The sequence below is a fragment of the Babylonia areolata genome, chromosome 33, assembly GCF_041734735.1.
Source record: "Babylonia areolata isolate BAREFJ2019XMU chromosome 33, ASM4173473v1, whole genome shotgun sequence".
NCBI classification, from domain to species: Eukaryota; Metazoa; Mollusca; class Gastropoda; order Neogastropoda; family Buccinidae; genus Babylonia; species Babylonia areolata.
The window spans coordinates 12821193-12842051 of record NC_134908.1 but is presented as its reverse complement, the minus strand read 5'-3'; the positions used below and the strand labels follow the sequence as shown (position 1 = coordinate 12842051).

At 41.7% G+C, this 20859-nt stretch overlaps 1 protein-coding gene across 2 annotated transcripts in view; it reads left to right on the top strand.

Moving 5' to 3' along the window:
* LOC143277157 (E3 ubiquitin-protein ligase UBR5-like) overlaps nucleotides 1-20859 on the top strand; it is a 152915-nt gene that overhangs the window by 124108 nt on the left and 7948 nt on the right. For both annotated transcript variants that reach the window (XM_076581914.1, XM_076581915.1), the window contains exons 19-20: nucleotides 11659-11803; nucleotides 14138-14223. In XM_076581914.1, coding sequence (XP_076438029.1) covers nucleotides 11659-11803; nucleotides 14138-14223 — 231 coding nt within the window. The remainder of the gene's footprint in view (nucleotides 1-11658; nucleotides 11804-14137; nucleotides 14224-20859) is intronic.

Here is a 20859-nt window from a genome sequence, read left to right as displayed (position 1 = left end):
TTAGTTTGATCTGGATCTAAGCCAAAGTTCCAAAGATTCATGCATCAGCTTATGGGCGTGAAATATTTGAAACATTCACTGTCACCGTCAGCTCTCTTATGGCTGTACAATCTGTATTGCATGACATCACTCCTCCACTTGCCATTCTTGTCTTTATTTGAGTACAGAGAGAAAATATGAATTTTCCTGTACCTTTGACATATCAAAATCTAAAATTCACTTAATTCTGAATTGTCTGACACCACATGTATGTTCAGGAAAATTCTTGTTTTGAAGCTACAGGCAGACAAATATGTGGGTTTTTCCATGAGCTTATTGTGACTGAATAATCTGTATTGCATGACGTCACTCCTCCACTTGCAGTACTTGTCTTGTTTGAGTAGCACAGAGAGAAAATACTAATTTTCCTGTGCCTTTTTCATGTGAAAATTAAAAGTTTATTCAGTTCTGAATCTTTTAACACCACATAAACATTCAGGATAAAGTCACAGGCACACAAATTTGTGTTTTTTTCAAGAGCCAGTTTCTCCATTTCTACACCTGGGGCACACAAACTTAGAAAAAATCATAGAAAAAAAACTATGACAGATATCCATTCAGATTTTAATCTTTTATTTTTAAACTTTTAGAAGATATACAAAAGTAAAAAAAATGATATATTGCGACTTAAGCCATGTTTTCGCGTGCTGCATCACATATATATATTTTGTGTTTAATTCTGTCTATGTGTGTTAGGGAAATAGGGAAACAGCTGCAATCCTACAGTATGATCTTGACATGCTACTGCGTGTTAGGGAACAGGTAGGTGAGTCCAGTGTTTTGAGATCTCACTTCAGCTCAATCTATCATGATACACAGATGTCAGTCATGAACAATGACCAGTCAACATGCAAGGCCCTGTCCACGAGAAAACACGGAAAGCAGGGTGGGGCCCTTTCAAGGTTACGTCAACGAAGTTTTTGCCCTCCTCTACCCAGTATGTTCTTATCGAACGTTAGATCTCTACTCAACAAAACTGACAAACTTACATGTAACATTCAAATGAGGAGGGACTGCAAAGAGTGCTCTGTATTTTGTTTCACTGAGACATGGCTCAACCCGGACATCCCTGACAGCACCGTTCTGCCATCAGGCTTCACTGTACACAGAGCTGACCACACTGCTGACAAGCAAGCAAAGGGGTGGCGGTGTGTTTCCTCATGAACACACATGTTTGTGCTCCAATGTCAAGGTGCTGTCACTTACCTGCTTCCCTGACGTGGAATTTCTCACCATCCATTGCCAACCCTTCTACCTCCCACGAGAATAACTTCTGTGACGCTGATTGCAGTGTACATCCATCCCACAGAAAACTTCTCCGCCGCACTTGATCTGCCAGCAGACAAAATTTATTAAGTGCGAGAACAGTTAGCTCGACTCCACTGTCATCGTTGCTGGTGATTTTAACAAAGCCAGCCCCAAGAAAGAGATGCCGAAGCTGTACCAACAAGTGGACTGCCCAACACGTGGTGACAAGATCGTTGACCACTGCTACACCTCCATCAAGAAGGCTTACCACACGATCCACCGTGCGCCTTTGGGACAGTCCGATCACAGCATGATGTATCTGGTGCAAGAGTACAAAACAAAAACTAAAAGCCAAAAAACCAGTCATGAAAACTGTTAAATAATGGTCGGCCCCTACCATAGAGACCTTGCAGGACTGTTTTGAATGTACAGACTGAGTATTTTTTAAGACTCTGCAGGGAACTTAGATAAATATATCGACACAGTGTGTGATTGCATTTCTTTCTGTGAAAGTGTGTACATTCCAACAAAAAATATGAAAATACTTGCAAAGTACAAAATTTGGTGTTTCAGGGCTGTTAGGCAAAAACTAAAGGAAAAAGAGAGATTTTCATGAAACTGATGATAGAATAGTCCACAATAAGGCAAAAAGAAGTGTTGAAAAATGCATTAAGAAGGCAAAGTTTTTATATAGGAAACATTTAGAAGAACATTTGTCTGCAAACAACTCTAGGAATGTGTGGACCATGCAGAACATCACTGATTACAAAATGACCTACCAGACAGTCAACATCACTGACAGAACTCTTCCAGACCAACTGAACACATTCTACTCCAGGTTTAACAAACCACTGTCTACTTCTGATGTGGTTGCACCCAAAATCACACTCACTCCCCCTTTCATAGTCCAAGAGTATGAAGTCAGACACCACTTCAGTCGTTTGAAAATGAGAAAAGTCATTGGCTCTGACAACATCTCACCAGGCCTTTTGAGGAAGTATGCAGTCCAACTATCTTGTGTCTTCACTGACATATTTACCATGTCCCTTCAGTCATGTGTGGTACCACACTGCTTTAAGAAATCGACAATCATTCCTGTTCCAAAGAAAGCACAGCCTAGTTGTCTTTAATGATTATCGTCCCATAGCCTTAACGTCAATCGTTATGAAAACATTTGAATGCTTTATTCTACAATTCCTAAAAACCTGCATTCTTCCATCTTTTGATCCCTTTCAGTTTGCCTCCAGAGCCAACATATCAGTTGAAGATACCATTAGCATAGGTCTCTACCACGTCTTCAGACATCTCGAAAATCCTAACAGTTGTGCTAGGATCCTTTTCATTGACTACAGCTCTGCGTTCAAGACCATGAAAAAAATTGAAAGACCTCTTGCTGCCTGAATCAATTTGTACATGGATCCTAGATTTTCTAAGATGCAGATCGCAAATTGTTAAAGTTGGTGACCTCAACTCCTCCACATGTATTCTCAACATAGGCACCCCACAGGGATGTGTTCTACCCCCACTGTTGTACTCACTATTCACACATGACTGTGCAACTCATAATGAATGAAACACCATGGTCAAGTATGCCGACAATACCACTCTAGAAGGGCTGATTACAAATAGTGGTGAGTCAAAATATAGGGAAGAAGTACTAGAACTTGTCAGCTGGTGTGATCAAAACAACTTAGAACTCAACATATCAAAAACGGAAGAATTAATTTTAAATTTCAGGAAGACCAGATCTGACCCCTGACCACATGTCATTAAAAACAAGCAAGTAGAGATCATCAGCGAATTTAAATTTCTTGGACTGATCATTTCTGACAATTTGAAATGGGAGAAAAATTCAGAAAAAATTGTTAAGAAAGTACAGCAGCGCCTTTTCTTTCTTCGGCGTCTCAGAAAGTTTGGAATTAAAAAAGAAATCATGGTTGATTTCTACTGGGCAGTCATTGAAAGCATGTTAACCTTCGCTATCACTGTTTGGTATGGAAACATTTCCAAGGCAGAAGTTGCAGCCCTGAACAGAAACGTAAAAACTGCCACCAAGATTACTGGGGCTGATCTACTCTCTCTGGACAAGTTATATGCAGCTACTCAAAAAAACAAAATCAGTCAGCCAGGACGAATCACATCCAGCTTTTGGATTTTCGAGATGCTCCCCTCTGGTCGACGGTACAGAAGTATAAGGACGAAAACCAATCGCTTCACCAATAGCTTTTTCCCCAAAGCAGTCAATGCCCTGTCTCTCGAACAAATCCAGTATGATTAAAGAGAATTGTGCAATCAACAACCACTTACCTGAAGATCTAGTCATCAGCCCCATCCACATGTGTTATGCAGCTTATGTTTAAATGTGTGTGTGTGTGTGTGTGCACAAGTCCCCCCCCCCCTCCCCCCAATATTCCTTGTGACTTGTACACTTGGTAATAAAGACATATTCTGTTCTATTATATATATATATATATATATATATATATATATATATATATATATATGCATCATACACACATAATTTCCTTTCTTGTAAAACATATGTACAGAGTCACAGTCACCATTGTCACCACATAACAAGAAGCTACACTGTAGTTGACAATATTCTGGCCATGGTAATCATGAAAACCGTCTTTCTTGTGCCAACAGAGAGGCAGCTAGTGGTACAAACTCTTGTGATGTCTCACATTGTCACTTGTTGGCTTCTTTGCACATGGTATCACACCAGTGGGGGTTCATGTGTGCATTTAATGTATTGTTTATGTAGAGTGTAGCTGTTGGTTTCTTTAGCAGTTGTGCGAAAGAAAATTTTTTTTTGTTGAAATAAGCATTGATAAAAAGCACTGTGTGTCACACTTCTAGGCAGCAAAAAGTCAGTCACTGCGGTGGCCATATTGCGGGTTGCCATGCGGTGTGATGTGTGGTGAGGGCACATCATATTGAGGGTCATTCTTCCGTTTGTTCCTCTTGATTGCCCAAATCAATGTCTGACTTTTCAAGTTCATCTTTTTCATATTATTCCACTAATTGTTGTATGTGGTCCAATTCCTCTTGTGTGTAGTCAATCATTCGATTGATCTTAATAGCATATGATAAAGCCACCGTTTTGAAATTTGGTCTTGTTCATTCTCAAGTTGCTGTGGTCTATTCCCTTTTCTTTTCTCAGAATGGAAAGGTACCAGACTCCAAAAGTAGTGCTGGCACACTACTGAATTATAGTACAATTCCCTCATTAATTTTCAAGCCTCCCCGAGTGATGACACACAGTCAGCATGTGATGGAAAATTACTGACCATGTGGTCCCGGCTGCTCCCAGTAGGGATGCTTGCAGCAAGGGATACGACTCCCAGTATGATCACAAGGGTTGATATATTTAGATATTAAAAAAGAGAGAGAGAGAGAGAAATCTTACTTAGTATTTCCTCCCACTAAGCACTTCTTTTTATCTCTCTCCTCTGCATCATTTCATTGGCGTTACTCCCACACCACTCATTTCAAGTCCCCCATACACTTTTACTCATGGTGTATCTAATTTGTGTGACTCAATTAACATTTGACCATTGTTACAGCCTTGATCAACTTAATGTAGGTTGTAGTTTTTTCATCATCCAGGATGCACTCACTCATACATGCCCACACGTGTGCATGCGCGCGCGCATACACACACACACACACACACACACACACACACACACACATACACACAGATTTGACTATTTTTGCTATTCACTTTCAGCAAACCAACAAAGAAGAGAGAAAAGCTTGAAAAATCAAATCAAAATAAACAATTTCTCTTAGTTTAACTTTTTACCTTCAAAATTGATTCGCATTGTGGGGAGGGGTGAGGGCCTTAGTTTACAAATTCCTCATAAATGGTCATGTCGGCCTTATATTCCCTTCATTCCTGGATTTAGAGAAGAGAAAGAAAGTATGAAGCAGGGTACTTATTTCGGAGGCTTATGGCAACACAGCTCATTACAGTACACTGAGATTGTTGTATACTGTTGTGTACAGAATTGATGTGAGAAGTTATCTGTGACCCTGTTGATATTATAGGGCGACACCTTTGGTGACACTCAGGTGTAAAACAGGTGACGTTGGGCACAAACACAATGCAGACAAGTACGTATCACATGTAGGGCAGTGTTTTGTTTGCAGAATATGCACATCATGCAGGTACTCACCGAGTAGTGCCTCACATGTATCTCAGTGCCATACTGCTAGTCATATCAGTGAAAACTGTCACAATTGTCACAGCTGTTGTCCTTATCACATGAACGATTTTAACTCACTCCAGATGTTGGAACGCTATAGCATTCCTGACATAAGATAGTGTTCCGGACGATGGAACGCTATAGTGGTTTCGACAATTAAAAATTTGTCCACGCTTTCCTCATGGGGTAGCATAAAAATCGCAGCTACACTGGGCATTGCAAACGTGTCAAGGGTTGAATGGAAAGTTTCTTTGTAAGGTTTCTGTGACTATACACTCACTGGCCAGCCGTTGACCTTGGTCCCCCACATGACAAGCTAATCTGCATACGTATCGAAAATGGCGTCGAAGGCGATAGAAGTGGAAATTTTTGGAGCAAACTGATCGTGACAGCGGCTTTTTACTCCTGCTGAAGTGATTGAAATGCTTCAAACTGAAGGTTTCGACATCAACGAGGATGATGCAGACGTTGAATAAAGTATCTGCAGTGAAGAAAGCTACCAGCAAGAAGGTACTAACAGTGACTCAGCTTCTAAGGGCTGTGAAGAGAGGGAGGGGGCAGGCCTACACACGACGTTAGAAGAGGGGTCAGTGGGTCAGGTACAGGGAGTTTCATTCAGTTACTTTGTTGTTTAGTATTTTTTGTGATTTTTTTTTTTTTCCTAACCCTAACAAATGGGTCGTCTGCAGGGGAAAGCAAGGGAGAAAACTATTCGTCCGGAGTGAGTTAACTTGGTCTCAAAGAAGAACGTATGCCTTTCACTACACTAGCAGTCACTGAGCCAGAATAAGATCATTACCTGCACAATTCTTGACAAAAACTATTCAGAAACAATACTTTCTCTAAATCACATGTCCGTGTCACAACCATCACATAATATGCCATACAAAGGTGACCGTGTTTGATACACCTTGAAGCAGTCATGCCAGTAACTGCACAAATATACACCACAGTTTTCACACTTGTTACTTTTTTAACTTTTCATCACCCACTGTATGTGCTTCTGTAGCAACAGTTAATTGCATTCTCCACTCGTCATTCAGTTGAAACAGATTGAAATCATCATCTGATAAAGTGTTGTAAAATTCATTATCAGAAAACTGGTCAGAATCCGATCTTTCTACACATTCCATTCTTCTGTGTCCATGTGTCTACACAGCACATCGGCGAGAATGTAGCGGCACCCACTTTTCCACGGCCTAGGGAGGGGGAGGGGGTGTCTGGCATCCATTCCACTCATAAACACTGCTTCACTAGTGACACGGTCGAGGATAGATGACATGCACTGATGACGCGATCGTGGGAAGTTGAGTGCTTACTAGTCCGGTTCTGGAATATTTTTCCAAGGAAAAAATTGCAACAGTAAGTTTTTTTGCTTCAGCCTACTCTAAAAATCAGCAGCAACAACATATCCAAAAGGGAGATTCGGGAAAGTGCATTAAAATTAAATAAAAGATAATTCATTTCACCAAGATAAGCATTTTAGTCCGCACGGAAAGCCATACTGCAGCATACACAAGGCCCCGAGGCCTAGGTCAGAGCAAGAATGCCACGCCGCTCACAGGAAATGATAAGATAAACAAATGATGGCGGACGCTGAGGCGTCGTCTGCTGCAACTTATTCTGGTGAGTAAATTGGAAATATTTTATCATCTAGTGTGTAAATACAGTAACACAAGTGTTTTCATGAACTTATCTTTATTAAATGTATCATGTGTGACTGGAAAATATAATTAAAAAAACCAACTTGATAATTAAAAAAAAAACCAACTTGGATTAAAGGAGGCGAGCAAAGCGCAGGCAGTGTGCAATTTTTTTTCTCTCTATGGAACGGTTTTTGCGTCAAATAGTGATATTGCGGCGTGTGTTTGTGTGTGCGTGTGCGCGTGTGTGTTTCCTATTTGTCTTCCTCAGTGAAACACTGTAAATGTATCTGAAATTATCACAAGATGATTTATAAATACGTAAGTGCGTAAAAAAGTAGTAAATTATTACATTAAAAAAAATGATAATAACACGAAAAGAGCGAAAACAGCAGTTTGTGTGAAAACGGTAAGAGTACACTAAATGAGATGACTGATAGAAAAAAGTGTTGATTTTCCTCATTTCCTTCTTTTCTGTCTTGTTCCTAGATGTGGGAAATTGCTGTATTTTATGTGGAAAACCGTTACATGATGGCGGCAACACAGTGCAGACTATTCAGTCAGAAAAAGGTTTGAAAAGACTCCAGAAAGCGTGCACTGAGAGAGGGGACAATTACACATTTCATCTTGGTCTGAGACTTCATAAAGAATGCCGACACGATTACGCAAACGCCAATTCAATAAAACGTGACTTGAAGCGAAACAGAAATGAAGAAAAAGCTGAAGAACATTCACCTGTCAAACTCCGCAGCAAGGCTGACAAACCATTTAACTTTAGAACAGACTGCTTACTCTGTGGGCAGTCGGCAACAAATGACAGAGTCAGGACACAGACACAGTGTTCGCCGTTCAGTCTTTTGAATGTGAAAAAAGTCTGCTGGAGAAATGTCTTGAAAGGGGCGACCCGTGGGCACAGACCGTAAGAAGCCGTATTGAGTCTGTTAACAATTTGCATGCAGCAGATGCAGTGTATCACCAACAATGTAGTGTCAATTTTAGAACAAACAAAAACACCCCCACAAAGCGCTTGTCTTGCACCATCAACAACAGGAATTTCAACCAACCAACACGAAAGGGTAGACCAGCTGATGAGGAGCGAACAGCTGCATTTCTTAGAATGGCACAGTTTCTGGTGGAAAATGATGATGAACAAATCACGCTGACAGATCTCCAAGAGAAAATGCGACAGTTTCTTCACGAAACAAGGACAGAAAAAGAAACCTACACAAAAAAAACAACTCCGACAAAAGTTACAGGATCATTTTGGAGAAACCATTATTATCACATCAATTAGAGGGAAAGCAAATGTTGTTACTTTCAGAACAACTGCTGAAAAGATCATCAAAGATTTTTCCAAAGAAACAAAGACTGATGACGAAACAGAAAAAATTCGGATCATTCAAACAGCTGCTTCACTCCTCCTCTCAGACATCAAGGCCATGGACACATCGAAAGAGCACTACCCATCGAGTTCTGACATTGCTAGCCTGGATAAAAACTTAGAATACCTCCCACCATCAGTCAAACTCTTTCTTGATACACTGCTTCACAACAAAAAGGACTGTCAACTGAAGATCGCTTCTCTTGGTCAAACATCCAAGTAGCAAGACCAAAGGTCTTGATATCGCCATTACAATTAGGTCTTGGAGTTGAAGTTCATCATCTGATTGGTTCAAAATACTTAGTTGATCATTTGAGCAAACTAGGGTTCTCTTCTTCATATGGTGAAGTTAAGAGATTTGAGCAGTCTGCAGCACTGACCCAAGGCGTTGGCATTGAAGGTTTGACTCCAACCAGCTGTGTGCAGTTTGTGGCAGACAATGTGGACCATAATATCCAAACAATTGATGGGACTGGCACCTTCCATGGCATGGGAATGATAGCTGCTGTCACTCCTGCCAACAGCAGTAGCAGAGCAATCAAAAGGGACCAAACTGTTACAGCTGAGAAGGTGAAAAGCATTGGGAAAATACCAGTAAAAATATTTCACTCTTCCAACTCTGAGCTGAATCTAGAATATGGTATTCTTGATGTCAGTCATACTGCAGTCAAAAGTTTCATTGACCTCCTGTGGAAAATTTCATGGCCACTGCGCTCTCCACGACCAGGCTGGTCAGGAACTATGCAAGCAGTGTGTGATGGCCCCTTCTCAGGACGAAGCTGCTTCACCTTCCTACCCATGATTGATGTGGACCCCACAGACATGAGCTGTGTGTTCACAACTCTGCACTTCTTGTCAGCATTGGCAAACCAGTTCCATGTGACTCCAGTCATCACCTTTGATCAACCTCTCTGGTGGAAGTCCAAGATAATTGTAGCCGGTGAACCAGATGGCAGCCCACTCCACTCCATTGTCTTACGGCTTGGCGGCTTTCATACAGAAATGAGCTTTCTTGGTTCCATAGGGCGCATCATGGCAGAATCTGGCCTTCAGCAGTTGTTGGAAGTGGTATTTGCACCAAATGCTATAATTCAAATGTTGACAGGAAAATCTGTGGCCAGAGCTGTTCGTGGGCATTTCCTTGTTGATGCTGTTCTGAATGCCCTTATTGCATCCATGGCATTCAACTACCCTCTGGAAACCATTGTAGAAGAACAGCAAAATGAACAAGCTGTGGTGGATGTTGGAGACAATGAAGATCTCAAGTCAGCTCTCCAGTTATACGACCAAGTCATGGGCAAGAGCATTTCAGTTGTAGACAGTGCAGCGCACCCTGAACTACATAGACTGAATGACAGAATGCTTCAGACAAAACACGACCTGTCATCCAGCCGTACATCCAACCTTTGGCTGCAGTACATGGACATGATCGACATACTGCGCCGTTTTCTGAGGGCTGAAAGGACAGGAAACTGGCTCCAGCATCTTCAGGCAATGCAAGATATGCTACAATACCTTGCAGCTGCTGGCCATAATCAAAGCAAGTCAAAGTCGTGCACGTGTCGAAAACATGGCCTGGAGTGTTCTCTGGCATGTGGAGAATGCAAGGGCCTGAGCTGCTTCAACTCACCGAACTTTGAAGAGGACATATTATCTGAAACAGTGGACAGTGCTGGTGTGGACCTGCCAAACCTTGGCGATCTCTCCGACTTTCTCAACTGAAACAGTTTGTGGAAGACACAAGATTCTGGAATGTCTGGCGTGTCCTAACTCACTGAAAGCACATGCCATTTCATCACTTTGTTGTACTGATGTACACTAATTTGTTTTTGTTGTTGTCTTCAATTTTATTTCACTGTTCCGTGTATAAAGGAGATTCACACTAAACAACAACACGTCACGTTGACAGAAGCCGAAACAGAAAATGTGTACAGAGTGCAGCGTTTTTCCCCCTTGATTTTACTTGGATTACACACACTACACCTTTCTCCACAAGTGTTCTAGGTAAGACTGAAATATCTTATTTCCGCTTTCCCCCTGTTTTGCTGTTGTCATACTAACCAGATAAACGTCTTGTTCATGTTCTTTTTGTCACTGCAGTAAAGGTGTTTAACAGCATGTTAACTGCACTGTTCATGTTTTGAACTTTCTCTTCATTTATAAAGCAAAAGGCTGCTAGGCTTGTATTAGGGAGTGTATAGTGTTTTGAAAAACAGAGCCATAAATGGTGCCTCAGCAAAGGCTGTAATCACACACGTAACACACGGCAACAAGGAAGTGAAGTTGCTAGGCACAGCCCAACCCATATATGCTTTTGAACTGATCACTAAACTGTTTCACAGTTTATTAAATATGAATATATTTTCAAGTTCTGTAAGCATATGACGCTAATTAAAAGCATTGTATAACGAAACCTGTCCAACGACTCGACCATGTTTTCTTGACCGCAGTCCTGTTCTAAAAATAGAGCATGTTACATCATCAGTTTCATCGAAATTATGCACATATGGCACATTTTCCCAATCAACACACTAAATTATGTTAAATTCTGGTGATTTATATACCTATCCAATGAATGGTCACTTGGCCATGTTTACACTGAGCGCAGCTCTACTGTAGAAATGGAGCATTTGTGACGTCATTTCATCAAAATTATAAACAAACTAATAGTTCGATCGATCTCCCTTTTTCACAACATTTTTATTACATTAGGCACTATCCAAAAACAACATAAAACCAACTGTTGCAATTTGTTCCCAACTTTCCATATTTATTTCGTTCCACAACCGGACTATACCACAAGAACCAGTTTGCTGGGCTGCATGCTGGAAGGAAAGGGGGAATTCTCTGCTGCACGGTTTTCCAGCCTCCAGGAATGAAGGGTAAAATTCCTGTAAACTGGAAAACTGCTGCAGGGATGAAAGAGTTAAAACCAGTATGAGCATCAGCTGAAGGAAAAGACAGATTTCAGGATAGAAATTAGCCTAAACATTTTCTTTAACTAAACGACATAGAATGAATAATAGCCCTAAACATTTTAACTGTATGACATAGAATAAAAAATAGCCAAAATATTTTCTTTAACTATATGACAGCATATGGTGCATGATGTGCGTGTGTGTGTGTTGTGCAGAACATGCGACTGGGTGTACTGGACGTGATCCCTGCCTCCTCTCTGGAGGGTCTGACAGCTGAGGACCTCCGCCTGCTGCTGAACGGGGTGGGCGACATCAATGTGCAGACCCTCATCTCCTACACCTCCTTCAATGACGAGAGTGGTCAGTTTCTGCACACCTACCTGCCTGCTGCTCTGCCTTCTGGACAAACAGAAATTGATTTCCCCTAAAAAAAATTATATTCCAGAAGTAATTTTGTGTATATTATATATCCATTCATCAGTAAGGAAATTAAGATGGATTTTCATCAGCATGTATCTTTTATGTGTCTCCATCGTACCACCACCACACTCCCCATTCTCCACACTGTCTCCCACTTTGATCAAGCATCTTGGCAAAGCTGCTTCCCGGATTATCTCTCTCCATCTCTGTTTTCTCCCTCTCTCCCTGTCCGTGTCATTACATGGAGAAAAATATATTAGCTTGCTTGCTTTTTTTTTTTTTTTTTTTTTTTTTTAGCAAGACTTGGTCTCAAGGAATCTTTTGTGTTCTCTCTTTCTGTCTTTCTCATTAATATCTCCCCCAATTCTTTGTTTCATGTTGTCCCTCATGGGCGCTGCAGGACTTTTGAAGGAAATGAATGTTTGTTATCAGATTTGAATGAACTGTGGGTAATTTTACATAACCAGTCTCTTTCCTGTCAACAGCATGTTGCAGATATATGCAAATTGTGTTACTTTGAAATTCACAGAATTGCATCCATTAGTCATCTCCTGACTGAAGATGCAACCAAAACTCTACTCAGTGTCTTTGTGATATCCTGTCTGGATTATTGTAATTCCCTACTTGTCAGTTCACCCAGCTACCTCATTGCTAGGCTTCAGAAAGTCCAGAACCATGCTGCTCATCTTGTCTTTCATTCCTCTAAATTTTATCACGTCTCTCCTCTCCCTCACGCTTTAGACTGGCTCCCAGTACAAGAAAAAATTATTTATGTTGTCTTTGTTTCAAGTCCATTGAGGCTACTGGTCCACGGTATCTTTCTGATCTCTTTCATCCTTTCATACCCTCAAGCCATTTCCACTCTTCTTCTTACAATCACCTTCTTTGAATGGCCAACACAATTTTTCATAAGAAGCCCCCATTCTTTGGAATCAACTTCTTCAGCCTCTCCATCACTCATCTTCACTGCAGTCTTTCAAATCCAGTCTAAAGGCACATCTTTTCCCCTCCTGAATAATTCTCAACAGCTCATCCCTTTCTAGAATGAACTAAAATGACTATTAGTGAGTGAGTTTGAGAGTTTCAGAATTTGTTCGTTGTATTTTTGATTGTGTACTATTTATGATTGTGTGCTATAACATGTGTGTGCGTGCACATGTGCTTGTGTGTGTATTGTGGATGGGGGGAGGGGAGGGAGATGATGAATAATTTTTGTAAATGTTTGGTATCTTGTGTTAATTTTTCCTATTTGATATTTACGTGTGTGTTCTATTTGTATACGCCAAGGGCTTATTTTCAAGGTTAGGCGTAAATGCTCATGATAATATTGATATAATGATCATGGCAGTAATGATTTTTAAAATCCAAACCAATAGGATTTGCTGTCCTCCTTTTGCTTCAAATTATGCATCAGTTTGACATGGTACAGTATATCACTATATGACACCAAAATAGAGAGTTTGTATAATACTCCCAGTTTGGTTAAATATGCTTACCATGTCAAACTTGAATGTCCACCCATCTCTCCCCGTGGTTCTTGCTGTGGTTCACACAGGACGTTTCTTTGCTGGCCATTGCAATGAACAATCATTTCTGGTCAGAAAAGTTGTTTGTTCACCTAGCAGATGGCAGACTAATTGTGAGACGTCTTATCACTGAGTTGCTGCGATTTTGGGACAAACAGCAAACCAATAGACCTAGTTTGCATCAGTTTGACATTAGATATACCAAATTCTTTGAAGCCAATAAAGAGTCTTAAATTCTTGAAGTGTGTGTACACATTTTTCCTCAGCCCACACCCTCATCATTTGTCTTTCTCAGTATCACTGAAAATTCATGGAGCTTTTGATTATGATTTGGTAGAAAAAATGACAGGCCTTTTTTTTTTTCTTTTTTTTTAAAGTTCAAATTACTGAAAATTTTATTTTTTTGTTTTCTGTACTGAAAAAAAATAGTTGCTGTTGGTGATTGATAAGGCACAGCAGTGAAATGTTCCACCTGGATTTAAATTTATAAGGAAAATGTTATTTTTTTGTTTTCAGTGACTGAAACCATAGTTCCCATCTATGTACTGGATGACAGTTCATTCAAAGGCAAAATGCCTTGCTTTCATCGGAGTTCCTGATGGATGGTTTTAAATGTTTTGGCCTTTTGGGTTGTAGGAAAAGTTTGCGTTTTTAAGGATTTTAATTTCTCATATAAAAACTGTATAAAGTATGTGAAAATGAAACCACAAACTGCCCCTGTGACAATAGAACATGGATTTTATTTCAGGGGAGGGCAGCGAGCGTGTCCAGCGCTTCAAGCGGTGGTTCTGGTCTGTGGTGGAAAAAATGAACAACATCGAACGACAGGACCTGGTCAGTCAGCATCTTTGATGTGTTCTTGTGTGTGTTTGTGGGTATATGTGTGTGTGCTTGTTTGTGTATATTTGTGTGTGTGTGTTTTACTGATGATGGGAATATGATTGTTGACATTATGTAATGTTTAGTACTGAGAGCACACAGTGTAATGGCTGATACTTTGGTTTGTAGTGCTCAGAGAACAGTGTTAAAATGACACTGTTGTGTGTTGGGAAACACTTACAGCATGTAGGTAAAGGCTGATGCCAGGAAACCCATGAGCATAAGAAATTTTAAAAAAAGAAACCTGTGAGCGCCCAGAAGAAGGCTGATGTGCATTATCTCTCATGTGAAAGCCATTTTGTGAAAAAATGCCGCAATAAGATATTCATCATTCACCTTTTATTTTTTATTGTGTTACTTTTATAATAGAATTCATGACTGACTTCATGGATGGAAGAAAAAGTTGAGAGAGATGAAAGATAACAGATTCATGTATTTGTCATTTTGCCAGCAACTTAGTATTTGCTCTCTCCTTGTCTGGAAGAACTTTTGTTGCGAACACCCCACCAACCTAACCACTCTGTAACTGGAGATGTGAACACACCAGTGGACTGGACCCCATCTCCTCTATCAGTTAACAGAACATCCCTCGGTAGCCCAGCTAAATTGTGCCCAACAGCAACCTCCCACAACACAATTTTCATCAGCATACTAATGTTGGTCGTTAAGTGGAAGAAGAAGAAGAAGACTGCTTCCAGTTGCACTTGTATAAACATTTGTTGTAATTTTGCAGAAGCAGTGCAACCTAGACTATTGGTAAAATTTTGTGGTTGTACTTCTGATATTTTAAAAACAAAATTTTGGAGTAGTCTCATCCACACATACCCTTTTGGAGAAATATGGGTATGATTCCTTTTCTGATGACTTAAGAGTGAAGGTTTAGTGCTGATTTTATTTTGAAACCTGACATACCTCTTAAAAGACATAGAGAGTTTCCTGGTCCGACTTGTGACAGTTACTTTCAGTTCAGAAGCCTTCATGTCAAAAACAAAACATTAAGTCTCGAAACTTCAAGATTGGCACTGGCTCTTTCTGTGAAGATGTCTGTAAATTTGCTTCTTTCTTTATCAGTGACTGTCCTGAATCCAGTCTTCTTCATAATTTCAGTCATGCTTTACATGACACACTGGATATGTTCGTACCAGATGCATCATTGACTTTCCTTCCGCCCCTTGGATCACAGATGATGTTGAAGCTGCCAAACGCCTCAGGCAGTCAGAGAGAAAGTGGTGATCTTTACACCTTGTTGTTCACTGCCATACATACACACAGTAACACTGTGTTCTTAAATATCTTCAAGACAGTGCCAAAACTGAGCATTATTGTAATCTTCTGACCTATTTCAAATGTACCCCTTCTGTTAAAATTACTCGAAAGAGTCGTTCAGTCATTTGTCATCCAATGACACATTATTGTCCTGTGCCAACAACAGAGATGTCTCAGTTCTATTTCTGCTCAATCTGTCAGCAGCCTTCAACACAGTAAATATGATATTCTTCTCAACCATCTTCATCAAACTTTTGGAATCTCCAGCATAGCTCTTTGTTGGTTAAATTTTACCTTTCCAGTTGCACTCAAAGGGTGTTAATTTGCAGTTCTCATTCTGAATCCAGGCCTTTTCCAGTATGATATGGTGTTCCACAAGGTCCAGTTCTTGGTCCAGTATTTTTATTCTGTACACTCAGCCACTGACCGACATCATCACACAACATTGATATGATTTCCACAAGTGTACACCCAACTCACTAAAGCTTCGTATCCAAATTCTGTTGCTATCCTCCACAAAAACATAGAGAGGTGTGCATTGTTGCTATGAAGGAGTGGATGCTTAAACTTAATGACATCAAGACAGAAGCCATACTTACAAGTTCTGAGTCAGCATTTAGTCACATTTCAAACCATACCTTGACTGTCTGCAGTGCTGATATTAACTTTCAAAATTCTGTCAGAAACCTGTGTGCTTTCTTTGATTCAGCTCTGTCCATGCACAATCATGTCAGTAATTCATGTAAGATTGCAAACTTCCAACTGAGGAAAATCCATACCATTCAACTGTATCTGACTATTGAAGCAACTTCTCAGCTGGTCTGTTCCTTGATCTAAGTCACACTAACTACTGCAATTCACTACTTGCTGGTTTGCCTTCTGATTTGTTGTGCCTTTTGATGAACAGTGCTGCAAGAATCATTTTCAGAAAGTCAAAACAGGCCAATGTTACTGCACTCTTATATCAACTTCATTGGTTACCCATCCAGAACAGAATTCAGTACAAAATTGCCATATTGGCTTATCGCCACTTTTAAGGATCTCTCCCATCTTACATTTCTTCTGTCCTTAATACTTGCACCCCTTCCCGTTCTCTCAGGACTTATGTTGAAAAGCTCCTTCGAGTCCCCAGAACCTCTTCAAAGACATTTGACCAAAGGGTCTTTAGCATCAAGCACTTTCTGTCCGGAATTCTCCTCCTCTGGATCTCGATCACTTACCAGCGCTGTCCTCTTCCAAGACAAACTTGAAAGCCCACCTGTTCAAACAGGCCTTAGGTTGTGATGAAGGATAGCTGTTTGTCTGCATTCTTCCTCCTCCTACCAACCCCACTATACCCTCTACTGAAATGAGTCATGTGGTGTGTGTGTCTGTGGGTGGGTGTTTACTGCGTGTGTGCAGACACTCACTGTGTGTGCGGTTGTGCGCATGCGTGCATGTGTAGGGTATTTTTTGTGTCTTGTGCATGATTGTTAATATCTGCAATTAAAAGTATTGTCTTGGTGTATATAGATAACATATGTGTTGCTTTTCAATATGCAGAGGTATGTTATTATGCACTATTGTACATGTATTGTTTCATGTGAGGCGCTTATATGGGGAACTTTTGCCGTATAAGTACTATCTGTTATTATTACTGAAATATTTATCTCTGAAGCATGCTACCCCAAGAAATGTTCTTTTTTCCACTGGTCAAATTGAAGTTTTTTTTCAATGTTTTAGACTCTGGTACTTGAATTTCAATTAACTTTCCAACCTGAAAAAAATTCAGTGCATTTTCTATGTTGTATATTGCTAAAGGTTTTTTAACGAAATGTAACTGCCCATTCTTAGTGCTGTACACCTTCAAAGTCGCTATTCCGTTTAGATTTACTATTTCCCCCTACTTTGACAGGTATATTTTCCAGTTTCTTTGCTGCTGAAGTGACAGTGTTTTCTTGTGCAGTATGCCCCTATCATATGGTTTTAAAAAGTACATTAGTTTTCATTACAGTACCCTCATGGACAGTGCAGTATGACAGTGAAATTTTGAAAATATCAAGAATTAACATTTTATATGCATTGTCACATATTAGAAATGGAATATCTTCAGAACCAAGCAGGATATTCACTCACTTATTTTTCTTTCTTGTATTGTCATGTTGTTTGCTAAAAATCACATTTCAGTGTTAAATACTTGAATTTTCACTGCAGCCACCTACATCATGATGTATGAATGTGACACCGGTGTGTTGTATTGAGAGCAGACTGTCGCTCTGTTACAGGTAGGGAGGCAGAAAACTGTGTTGGTTATCAGCAGTTCATGCTCTGCACAGGTCTGAAGGAAAAGCAATCCATTTGGGTTGCAGTGGCCCACACCATGCTTTCCAATCACTCCATCCCAGGAGATGTAGTCAGAGCCAACTCTAGCATTGAAGTCCCCAAGAATGATGAGCTTGTCTGCTTTCGGGATAGCAGCAATGACAGAGTGAAGGTCCTCATAGAACTTCGCCTTCACTTCATCCGGGTTGGTCATGGTTGGGGCGTAGGCACTGACAATGGTGAGGTGCTTCTGGCCCGATGCCAGTGGGAGTTTCATGGTCATAAACCTATCATTGACTCCCTTTGGGATTCCAGCTAGCGGGTTTCATGGACGTGTGCAGAGCATGAACTGCTGATAACCAACACAGTTTTCTGCCTCCCTACCCGTAACAGGACGTCATGGATGTACCCTCGCTCAAAGCATTGGCATCTCATCGATTACGTCATCGTCAGGAAAAGGGATAGGCAAGATGTATGTGTGACAAAGAGCATGTGCGGCGCCGAGTGTTGGACAGACCATCGCCTTGTAGTCTCGAAGCTGAATATTCGAATTCAACCCAAGAGACGCCCCCAAGGCCAGAAGGCTCCAAAACGGCTCAACATCACTAAGCTGAAAAACATCACCATCAAACAGACCTTTGTGGAGCTGCTGGAAGATCGTCTAGAATCCGCCTCTCTGGACAACCAGAATGTGGAGTCTGACTGGAGGACCCTGCACGAGCTGATCTATAGTACAGCTTCAGAGACCCTGGGACCCATGACCAGAAAGCACAAAGACTGGTTTGATGAAAACTGTGATGAAAGCAAGCAGCTTCTGGATGAGAAACGCCGTCTGCATCAAGCCTACCTGAGCAACCCCAAGTCCACATCAAAAAAGGATGCGTACAATGCCATCCGCAGGACTGTTCAACAAAAGTTACGTCAAATGCAGGATAAGTGGCTGAGTGACAAAGCAGATGAGATCCAGGGATATGCTGACAGGCACGATATGAAGAGGTTCTATGATGCCTTAAAAGAAGTCTACAGCCCCACATCCTCAGGATCATCCCCCCTCCTCAGTGCAGATGGGAATACCTTGATCACCAAGAAGGAGAAAATTCTCGAACGCTGGGCTGAGCACTTCAACAGTGTCTTAAATTGTCCTTCCTCCATAAATGATGAAGCCATAGACCGTCTCCCACAAGTCCCCATCAACGAAGCACTGGACGATACGCCAACACTTCTTGAGACCCAGAAAGCAATCCATCTGCTATCCAGTGGCAAAGCACCTGGCTCAGACTCCATACCAGTAGAGGTCTACAAGGATGGAGGCACTGTGCTGACTGAGAAGCTTTATCAGCTGTACTCACTCATGTGGAAAGAAGAGACGATCCCCCAAGATTTCAAAGTTGCATCTATCATTCACTTGTACAAGCGAAAGGGGAACCGGCAAACCTGTGATAACCATCAGGGCATTTCCTTGCTCTCCATCGCAGGCAAGGTACTTGCCAGGATCCTACTAAACCGCCTCACAGCACACCTTGACCAAGGTCATTTGCCTGAGAGCCAATGTGGATTCCGGAAAGAGCGCGGAACCACCGACATGGTGTTTGCTGCAAGGCAGCTGCAAGAGAAATGTCTGGAGCAAAATGCTGATCTGTTCTCCACCTATGTCAACCTGACTAAGGCCTTCGACACCGTAAGTAGAGAGGGACTGTGGAAGATCATGGCCAAGTACGGATGCCCTTGGAAATTTATTTCCTTGGCCAGCCAATTCCATGAAGGCATGCAGGCTCGAGTCCAGGACAGTGGCGAAACATCTGCTCCCTTTCCTGTCACAAATGGTGTCAAGCAAGGCTGTGTCCTGGCTCCAACACTGTTCAGCCTCATGTTCTCTGCAATGCTTACTGATGCCTTCAGAGATGGCGATGTTGGAATCAGCCTAAAGTACCGAACAGATGGCAAGCTGTTTTACCTCAGAAGGCTTCAAGCAAAAACGAAGGTCATGACAGACATCATCAGAGACTTTTTGTTTGCTGACGATTGTGCCCTCAACGCTGCATCTGAAGCTGACATGCAACTCAGCATCGACAAGTTTGCCACTGCCAGCAGGAACTTCGGCCTTACCATCAGCACGAGGAAAACTGAAGTTCTCCATCAGCCAGCCCCAGGGAAACCCCACATTGAGCCCAACATCACAGTCAACGGTCAGAGACTCAGTGTGGTGGAGCAGTTCACATACCTTGGCAGCACACTGTCACAAAATGCAACCATCGACGATGAAGTGAACGTCAGGATGGCAAGAGCAAGCGCAACCTTTGGTAGACTCTATGCAAATGTCTGGAACAGAAGAGGCGTTGGTCTTGAGACCAAGCTAAAGGTCTACAGAGCAGTAGTTCTCCCCACACTACTGTATGCCTGTGAAACTTGGACAGTGTACCAACGACACGCCAAGAAGCTGAACCACTTCCACATAACATGCCTCAGGAAGCTACTGAACATCAAGTGGCAAGACAGGACCCCAAAAGCCACCCTTCCCAGCATCTTCACCATCCTGATGCAGTCCCAGCTTCGCTGGGCTGGACACGTGGCGCGCATGCCAGACCATCGGCTGCCCAAAAGGCTCTTCTATGGCGAGCTGCAACAAGGGAAGAGATCACACGGAGGTCAGAAGAAGCGCTTCAGAGATACTCTGAAAGTCTCTCTGAAAGCGTTTGATATCGACCGACTCCTGGGAGGAATCTGCAGTGGACCGTGACAAATGGCGCGCTGCTGTGCACAAAGGCGCTAAGTTGTGCGAGGCCAACAGAACTGCTGCAGCTGTTCAGAAGAGGCAGGCCAGAAAGTCACGGGCAAACAAGCTCCCTGACAATGATATGCCTGTCTTTGTCTGCCCCAACTGTCAGCAAACATTTCGTGCGCAGATTGGACTTTTCAGCCATCTGCGCATTCACAGATAGATTCATGAGCATCCCCCCCCCCCCCCCACCACCCTCCTCCCCATCCCCCAGCTGGATGACAACGATGGTCATCATCGATCTCAAT